The 10,136-nt window shown below is 36.2% G+C and overlaps 1 protein-coding gene across 3 annotated transcripts in view; it reads left to right on the plus strand.

The window, feature by feature from the left end:
* LOC120075405 (histone-lysine N-methyltransferase ATX2-like) overlaps nucleotides 1-9,189 on the plus strand; it is a 31,032-nt gene extending 21,843 nt beyond the window's left edge. For 2 of the 3 annotated variants that reach the window (XM_039028780.1, XM_039028778.1), the window contains 7 exons: nucleotides 1,197-1,472; nucleotides 2,179-2,240; nucleotides 2,308-2,385; nucleotides 7,133-7,228; nucleotides 8,175-8,278; nucleotides 8,352-8,498; nucleotides 8,782-9,189. In XM_039028780.1, the coding sequence (XP_038884708.1) occupies nucleotides 1,197-1,472; nucleotides 2,179-2,240; nucleotides 2,308-2,385; nucleotides 7,133-7,228; nucleotides 8,175-8,278; nucleotides 8,352-8,493 (758 nt within the window). In that variant the 3' untranslated portion in view covers nucleotides 8,494-8,498; nucleotides 8,782-9,189. Of the gene's footprint in view, nucleotides 1-1,196; nucleotides 1,473-2,178; nucleotides 2,241-2,307; nucleotides 2,386-5,412; nucleotides 5,470-7,132; nucleotides 7,229-8,174; nucleotides 8,279-8,351; nucleotides 8,499-8,781 lie in introns of those variants that run through there. The other variant, XR_005481331.1, reaches the window with a different exon arrangement.
* The last annotated feature ends 947 nt before the right edge of the window (nucleotides 9,190-10,136 follow it).

Below are 10,136 nucleotides of genomic sequence, written 5' to 3' on the forward strand. Positions count from 1 at the left end.
ACGTGGAGAGGGATTATAGTGAGGTTTAGTCGTTGGTGAGATTTCATGCATCTCTTTGGGCTTTGGTTTCAAAGGTCTTTTGTAACTTCTCTCTAGACATTATTTCTCTTAGTTGGAAACCCTTTCTTTAGTGGGTTTTTGTGGGCTTGGTTTTTTGTATGCCCTTGTATTCTTTTATTTTTTCTCAATGAAAGCAGTTGTTTCAATCAAAAACAAAAAAAATATGTACTTCAAATTGGTAACAATTTAGTCTTGGAACAAGTGTCACAATTTTGTTGGTATAGTTTAAAATTTGTAACCCAATGTGAAGAATCTAATCAAAATTAAGTGTAGGTTTTCATTATGTAATAATTTAGTCTTCTTAGTTTATTAAGAAATTTGGTCCCCCTTTAATTTGTTGATCTACATGCATATATAAGCAATTTTATTATTAACGTCTTTCACATTGGGACTACTTGGACGACTAAATTGTTACACACTAATGTTTGAATGGACAATAGATTAGATGAAGCCCTGTCGATTAGCTCGTCACAAATTGTTACAGAAGTTCCTGGACTAAATTGTTACTAATGACATCTTTCCCTTGAACAAAGGAATGAAGCTCTGTTAAACATTGCTTTGGAGGTTTACCCAAGAAGGGAATAGCCTATGGAGAAGGAGAAGGGTGGTTGTGCCATCCATGGTTGGATTAATAAACCCTGAGAGGGTTGGCAAGAGGCAAACGGTGGGTTGATGTTGACAATAGTAGAGATGATTTTTTGAAGTCTTTCAGGCTGTAAAGTGGCTAATGGCACTTATATTCATGTTTGGGAGGATGCTTGGGCTAATGGCACTTTCAGATTTTCTTGCCCTTTCATCCAGAAAAGGGGCTCCAGTTGCAGATTGTTGGTGGGTTGAATCCCAGAACAGGGATTTTAGGATTAGGAGGAGACTTTTGACAGAGTAATCCCTAGATTCACCGTAAATTTCAACTTTTTCCTGCTCGGTAGTTATGGAGGAGTTAGAAATTTATTTTACTGGCTATCAAAATAGCATATCTTTGGAATCTAGGGGAGAAAGAAATAACTGTATCTTCAATGACAAGTCCTATTCTGTTGACAGTTTTATAGAAATTGTTTTGCTGTTCTCCCCATAATATGTTCTGTTGGTTCACATCGAAGTGTTCTATCTTTGATATATTGTCCTCTTCTTGGCAGAGCCTTATAATTACTTTGGGAGAAGAGGGCGCAAAGCACCTGAAGCCGTTGCTGCTGCATCCTTGAAACGATTGTTTGTTGAAAATCAGCCTTATATAGCGAGCGGTTATTCCCAACATTTGTTATCAGGAAACTTATTGCCTTGCATTGGAGTTCTAGGCATGAAATTTTCACTTCAACATTTGAAAACTTGTCAGCTTGATCCTCGAAACATACTTTCCGTGGCTGAAAAATACAAATTTATGAGGGAAACGTTCAGGAAAAGACTTGCATTTGGTAAGGATTAAATTGCAAAACCCTTTTTTCCCCTCATTTTGTGTTCTTGTAGGTTTTAACTAATTCAGCCACAATTAGGAAACTGCGTTGGTTTCCATTAGGAAACATTTGATAATAAATTTTTATTAATTCAGTCACCATTTTTTTTAAGAAAACATATTTATCTTATTCAATTAGTTTCATGTGTTTTTTCTTAATGAGATAAAACAATAATCCTCACTTAACAAAAAAAAAAAAAAAAATCATTTCAATTCTTGTACTTATTGTTGTGAATGCATTAGCAAGTTTACTTCTATGCCCAAAGGAAACTCATTTTAATTCTTGAACTTATTGTTGTGAAGCAAGTTTACTCTTTTTGTTAGATCCACCAGGAGTTTAGAAGGAGTTGGGAAGTAGGAGTTGTGAACTCCACTCCTTGTTTGGTCTAAGGAGTTTGTGGATTCCATGACTAAAAAACATCAATTTTATACTTCATCAACTTTTTACACTGTGGATCTCAAGAGTTCACAACTCCCTAGACTTCATAACTCCTTGGAGCTCACTATTCCACTCCTTGCCCCAAACACCCTCTATATGATTGTACGGAATAGTTTACTTGAGGATGGATTTAACAAGTTCTTATATCTATCCATCTAACTGCTTATCTAAAAAAGATCTATCCATCTAACTGGCTTTCTTTCAATTGAAACCTCTTTTGGCTCTTTAGGGAAGTCTGGGATTCATGGATTTGGAATCTTTGCTAAGCATCCACACAGAGCAGGGGATATGGTAAAAACAATGTTATTCTCGTTTATTGTTCCTTTTTCAGTAAGTATATAAAATTTGATTTCTTTAGGTAATCGAATACACGGGAGAAATTGTTAGACCTCCCATTGCAGACAGGAGGGAGCGGTTCATATATAATTTACTGGTGGTAAGTTCATCAGTATCATTAATCTGTTTGTCGGTTTCATGTAGTATCAATCATATGTCACACCCATGCAATAGAAGTTTCACCATTTGGATTTAGAATGAGTTTTCTTGATTGATATATTAAGTGGGTTGTCTTTTCTTTGATCATGTTGATTACCATATTTCTTTTTTTATATCGGTCATGATTTTTTAATTTGAATGCATTGGTGTTGGGGTTTGGGGTTGGGTTTTTTTTTTGTGATAAAATATTCTTGTTTGTGGAATAATTGTAATGACCCGACTTTCTAATATCTAACTAGGGCGTTACTACATGTATGCATGAGCTTGACAGTATATTATTTGTAGAGAGGTTTGGAAAAAAAGAAATAAAATCTCTATTTCATTTAATAAAGCTCTAAAACGATAACTTATTGAAAACACATGAACAAATTAAGCAAATAAAAATAAACTAACAAATGAACAAATAAAATAACCAGGAGTTTTAAATACTAGATCCTAACCAAATCATGTCTAACTAAAAGAAAACCTAAGTGTGGAAGGAAGCCAAGTCCCAACGGCCAGGTCATGGGTTCTCCTTGTCATTCGCCGTCTGGTCTTTTCCCATACTTAAAACACATAAAGACGAAAGAATGAGTATATATATACCCAATAAGCAACCTACTATTGGGCTCACTAGGTGATATGTTAGTCTTCCTATCGAGACTTGAGTGCACAGTGTCATAATCCGGTGGCTGGGTGAAGTGGTTGATGGCAATGGGACCAAAGGCAGCGACGATAGGACCAGAGATGGTGGTGTCGGTGTTGGGAGTAGAGCTGGTGGCGTTAGGGTTCCTGATCGATTGCTGTTGAGGATGTATTTGCAGCGATCAAAGATACCGGTCAATGGTGGTCTGAATGGCAGTGGCGGCGGCGGCGACGGCGATGGTGTTGGTCGGAGGCTCCATCGACGGCTGTGGCGGAAGTGATGTTGGTGCAACATTAAGGTTATCTTGCACCGGTTGGTTTTCGTTGATAGCGGCTAGGGTTTTGTCACCATGCTCTGATACCATGTTAAAAGAGAGGGAAAGAGGAGACACAAGATTTACATGGAAAATCCTAACCACGATAGAGAGTCCGTTTTATTAATTTTTTATATAATATGAGAAATACAAGAGGATTCTTATTTATCAGTTCCAACAAACCTAAATACAAAAAAGGAAAGAAAAATAGGTAAAAGTAAATAATATAATACCCCCGAGACTATAGACAATCAACTAAATCCCTTATTTCCAAGAGTCACAATTAGTCTAACATGGTCATAATCATACAATCATAATCTTAAGTCATGCTTATGAGTTTTCAGAACAGTCACAAAGTCCATCAATTATTCAATCATTGCGACATTCACATGAAATCATAAATTCCCATGGCATAAACACAGGCCCCCCATAGCCCCACATCAACCCAACATAGCGAGTCATAACATTTTAATCCAAAATACATGATACAACCACATACTTAACACCATTTAAGTTCGAGGGTGAATCGACAGTAAGTAGCTTACCTTGATATTAGGTCCAAAGATGACAGCAAAATAAACCCATAAGATAACCTTTCTTCTAGCTTTTCCAACTTGGAGTTAGGTTCTAGGACAAAGGCCAAATAACTCTAATTTAACCATCAAACCCAAATTCATTCATAACAATATTTTAGAAGCCTTTTAATTTCACTTAAGTAGCAACTTGATCCAAAACGTCCCCTAAACTCGCAAGTGATCCAACTTGAACATAAACCAATAATTAAGGGTTAAAACCAATCCTCAGACACTGATAATGTTCCAAATTATTCTTCAAGACCAAAATCACTCACCAAAGGAGTGCCAAAATACACTTGAGCTTGCTGAACGATACCCAATGGTACAAGAAAACTAATTTGATGATCCAACTTTGAAGACAAATCAAGAATTAACCCAAATTCAGTGGATAAATAAGGTTTAAACAAGAATCCTTCAAGAACGTCCAACCTGAACCAAAACTCACCCAAAATTCCACAATTCACCGGCGACACATGGAGGAAATCGAGCGGCGATGCGTGTGTGTTGACAACGGCCAGTGCGAAACAGGTTTGGAACGGCGACTCGACAATGCTCACGGCCGGTGAAGGGGAACCTGGCGGCGCAACCCACGAACGGACGACATTGGCTGGCGGACTCGTACGCACACAAACTCACCGACTTGCGTGTGAACCGGATCTGTCAGGCGGATGGGCTTCGATTGGCAAGGGGGTGCGGCGTGGCTTCGTCAGGAGGTGGTCGTCGACGACAGCGTGACATGCGTTAGTGATTTGTGTGGGTAGCGGCGCTCGAAGCGTGAAGGGGAGATAAGAGAAACCGGGGGGGGGGGGGGTGTGCTGTCACGATGAAAGAAGAGAGAAATTTCCCTTCTCTCTCTCTCTCTTTTTCTTTTGCCTTGCACGCTTAACGAGACACCCCTAATATATAAATAAAATTTCTTTAAAAACCCTAATTTCTCCCCTTTCCCCAAACCAAAATATATACGTTAAAAATTTGTTTCCTCCAATAAACATGCATAAATAAAATTCCTCACTTCAACCCCAACAATTAAAATTCCAAACCAAAATTAAATTCAATTCTCAATACTTAGAATTAAATTCATGTCTTTTACCAAGATTAATTTAAATTGATTTAACTAAAATAAACAAATTTCAAATCTCTAAATTTCGAAATCCAATCACGAATAATTCAAGATAAAGAAATGCAATTTCTTGAAATTTGGCTTAGTTACAATAATCACTGGTTAACTTCACTCGTGTATTTCTCAAAGCACATCTCATCTTATGTAATCAACTTGATTATTTTTTTGCTTAAGCTTAAAAGGAGTAAAATTCCTTGACAATTACGATTTGTTTGCTGCCATTTAATTCATGTAGTGTGCTTGTTCTTTGATATAGTTGAAGTAGAATAAAATTGTTTTTCACAAAATAACCATACTTTGAGATTAAATACTTACTAGCGTTAGTTTTGTTTCAGCTTTCTTGTAATCTGACTGTATTAAGGTGTTCTTGAGTTGTAACCTCGTCTAATCAGGCAAGTTTTTCTCAAGGATATAATTGACTGTTATGATTCGCTTATGAGGGGGTGTAGTGCAAAGGCCAGCTCCTTAGGGTTTCTTCTTAGAGAGATAGTACTTAACACTAAACGGAAAAACTATAGCATTTGGGTTTTTTTTTAAAAAAAAATTTAATTTTTTACTTCAACCATGCATTTTTTGCTTCAACCACGCTTTATCTTCTTGAGATATATATATACACACTCACATGCATACATAGATATACTTGTACATGTAGTGCAGGTCGAGCTTCCAAAAAAACTGTTCACTTGAACTGGAGCATTTGGAAAATATTTTCTTTAAATTGGTTTTTTGGATGACCTAAGTGTTTGCTTTTGGATGATCGATGAGTGGCAGACAAACCTTTGTGACTTGTTCCCTCGATTTTACTTTCTTTCGGATGAGAAGCTGCATTATGTGGCTTCGGCGTTGTCTTCTCCTGACCAATCTTTTTCAATTTCTTTGGACTTTTGTTGCCCTTTCTCTAACAGAGTTGTGGTCGAGGTGACAGATCTCAACCTTATTGTTCCTAGAGGAGGGATGTCAGGATGTCCCTTGACCATGCTAGGGAGTTGCTCAACCTTATTGTTCCTTGAGGAGGGATGTTAGGATGTCCCTTGACCATGCTAGGGAGTTTTCTTGTCATTCCTATATAAGCTTTTATCCTCTTTCCAGGCTTTGGTCTTCTCCTTTGTATGCAAGGTACAAATTCCAAAGGGTTTAAGGTTTTTGCTGAGCAGGTTTTACAGGGAGAGTTAATACCTTAGGTCATGTCCAAAGGCATTCCTCCTTTATCTTGCGTAGGAAGCATCATGAGGATCACTCATTTGTTGTGGGAGTTGAAGTTCGCAAATTACCTGTGGGATTGGTGGCAGCGTTCCTTTCGGGGTGGAATAAGGATGGTTGTTCTTTGTTGGAGGTGGTGACAGCATTCCTTTTGGGGTGGAATAAGGATTGTTGTTCTTTGTTGGAGGAGGTAGTCATTCTTTTCGATTGGAGTCTATTCTTTTCAATTGGAGTCTTTTTGGGGTGGAATAAGGATGGTGAGGTTCCATGTCTCTCTTTGGGCTTCAGTTTGGAAGACATTTTGTAATTATTCCCTAGGTTTTTACTGAGTTGGAAACCCTTTCTCTAGGGGTTTTTGTGGGCTTGGTTTTTTGTATGCCCTTGTATTCTTTCATTTTTCTGAATGAAAGCAGTTATGTTCTTAAAAAAGGAGAATGAAAAGAGACTAATGCCTAAAGATACAAGATGAAACGAAAAGATCCAAACAAAGAAATAACATATGAACATTGGGCAAAAAGTAAGTGGGAGAGGATTGATGCTTCTGTTTATGCATTGGTTACTAGGCTGTTTTGTAATTATTATATTGGTCTTATTCTTTTCAATTGAAGTCCTTTATGTAGTTAGTGTTTGACTCTTTTTTTAATATTTGTTTTTGTTTGATCTTGTATTCTTTTATTTTTTCGATAAAAGCTAGGTTGCTTAAATAAAACGGTTTTCTGGAAGTGAGTTGTGGTTTTCTTGAATTTGGTAAATTTAGAAGCATTCCTTTATTTATCCTCTAATAGATTTTGGATTTTCCCCTTCCACTTTAATGGAATCGGACTGAGAAAAGTTAATGAGTTCCATTTATTTCAGGGTGCTGGCACTTACATGTTTAGAATTGATGATGAAAGAGTAATCGACGCTACAAGGGCTGGGAGCATTGCTCATCTGATCAACCACTCTTGTGAAGTATGCATTACTTACTCTAGCTATTCATTTATTTTACCTTTTCCCATTTTAACTTGTTAGCGTTCTTTCTCCTTATGAGATGACCCATTAAATTGGGTGTCAGTAGAATTATCTCATATCATAGTGCTTTGTGGGGATGAATGCAAGTAAGCTAAATATTTTCCTTGGATGCTTGGAAGTTGGAAGAGAAACTTAACTCCTGTTTTTCTCTCATGAACTCAGCTATCTTACACAGCAAGTGTTGCTCTTCACAGAGATCTTTAAATAAAAAGAAAAACTCAAATAAGAAAGGGAAGGCTGACGTACTAAGTTTATACCATTGAAGGATGGGATGATTGGGAGCTCTGTAAAGTGCTTAGGCTTCTGCTTTATCTATAAAAACTTTACTGTAAATCTTTCTCCTTTTCAATCAAATGTCACGTTTCTTGCCAAACAACAAACACAACACCTCGTAGTCGATGTAGCTGTTGTACTACTGATAAGGTCATTTATGGAGTTCAGGGACATTAAATATAGTCCAATTCTTAAAACTAAAGATAGTAGATTAAGATCAAATGATGACACTGCCATTGTCACCTGTGATGAACTTCATTCAGACATCGAAATTGTTTATTTTGGAACTGTGAAATAGAATCTTTGACAGCCTGATCACAAAATATGAAAATGAATTTATATACAATAACAGAAAACTAAACTGCAAGTTTGATGTGGAACTCGAGAAAATTATCGTCCTCAATTAAAGGATCTTCTATTCTCGAGTGCAACCTAATTAAGGAGTGAAAACTTGCATTTTCAGTAAGGAAAATTCTTTGTTGGCAGTTTTCCTGTCCCAATAATTTGGTTATGTAATTCAATCTCTCTGTTTTTGTTACTCTATTTTCATCTTTTTCCTCTTCTAAACAAGAAATTGTCATTGATTATTCACAATAATATTTCCTTTATGCAGCCAAATTGCTACTCCAGAGTTATAAGTGTCAATGGAGATGAGCACATAATAATATTTGCAAAGAGGGACATTAAGCGATGGGAAGAACTTACATATGATTATAGGTTCTGCTCATTCTGGATGATTACATCTTATTTTATGCAGTCTGTAGATGCTGATATTTCATTCTGCATTCAGGTTTTTTTCCATTGATGAACAACTAGCTTGTTATTGCGGGTATCCTAGATGTCGGGGTGTAGTCAATGATATGGACGAAGAAGAACGAGTTTCAAAGCTACATGTATCTCGAACAGATTTAGTAGATTGGAAAGGGGAATGAAACAGGTCAGCAAAACGGGGATTGTTTTTATTGTCTACTGTCTTACTTTTTAATGTTTAAATTGCTCGATCAAGTAGATATAGAGTTAAGTAGCCAAATTGCATTCGTTTTCCACATTTTGTTGTCTTAAAAACTATGGTCTGTCATATGAAACAGGTTCTAAATCATTTAGCTATTGGTAATTAAATTGATTTCTACATACGAAAAGAAAATTTTGCATTCTCACTCGCACGATTTTGTTTCGTTGACACGTGGTTGCTGATGATTCTCTTTTTTTCTCATGGGCAGAACTGTCATGTAAAGTTTGCCATTGGCAGCTCACCTCCGGCAAATTTTCGAATGACATTTGCCATTCTTGCGACACGCACTGGAAGTCGGGATTCAAGTTCTGGATTCACAAGTCAGTGATGTCGAATCAGGCAATTCTTTATTAAAAAATTCACCCATTTTTTTTAAAAATCCCATATTTACTAATTGTACGAGCCGAACTTATGAGAAATATCGAGATTAGCAGTTGCGAATTTAGAATATTAGCAGCATCATAGGAAAGCTTATTCTTAGTCTGGTTGAGAGAGATGGGTCCATTGCCGTTGGTTTGGTAGATTTGCCATTAGTTGGGTATCAAGTACTTCCATTGTTAACCATTGATCTCCTGTACAGTATATTCTGAAAGTAATTGAAAATAATTGTTCCAAAGCTTCTTGTTATTTATCCCTTTTTCCCACCATTTTCCACATATTTACCATGTGCACTGAGCAAAAACATAGAAATAGTTTGGACTTTTCTTGTGATGGCTATTCCAATTAGACTTCTGACTAAATAATTGTTTGAACTTTCAATCCATGGACTAATTACTTGGTTAATTTCCCTTTTTATTTTGCTTACTAGACAATACTTCTGGTTTTATCGTAAATATCGAATGGTATGAATACTTGGGTTGGTATCGAGAGCGATATCAAAAGATCTGGATCCGTTTTCGATACTCTAAAATGTCTATTTTAGTTCATAAACATTATTTGCTGCTATTTTATAGATGTGACTTTGAAAAAGTGTTATGGATATGGACATGAGTATTAGATGGGGGTGAAAATTGAGTATTAGATGAAATGAAAATTGATTGTAGAATGATAAAAAAGATGAAGATGTGACATGTTAGATAAGATATACCCCCTTTTTTCTTTTCTTTTCTTTTCTCTCTTCCCCCCCCCTTTTAATTCTAATCTTTTAATTTCCACATTTCTTTTCTGATAGTGCAAATAACTTGGATTGGAGATAAATATTTATAGTTACAAAAGCATTGTATGTATCTTTAGGAAGGAAAAAAACAATTGTAAATCCAAGAGTGACCCACAATTGAAAACTTAAACCTCACTTAATATTTGAAACTAAGAACTAAAACAGAAATTCCTTTCTCTTCACTCTGATATTGATTCAATGTTTGTTAGTATGATTGAGTCAAGATTAAGGGAATAACCATATCTTTCACCATCAATATGAATTGAAGCAAGTGAAATCCATTGGTTAGCTTGGTCTTCAAGAGTGCCTAAAAGGCTCTACACTTTGAATGTTAGAGTAATTGCAACGAGTTCCATTTTTGGACTAATAATTAAATGTATAGCTACATTTTAAAATAATTATAAATA

This window comes from Benincasa hispida, chromosome 4 (assembly GCF_009727055.1).
Source record: "Benincasa hispida cultivar B227 chromosome 4, ASM972705v1, whole genome shotgun sequence".
Taxonomy (NCBI): domain Eukaryota; kingdom Viridiplantae; phylum Streptophyta; class Magnoliopsida; order Cucurbitales; family Cucurbitaceae; genus Benincasa; species Benincasa hispida.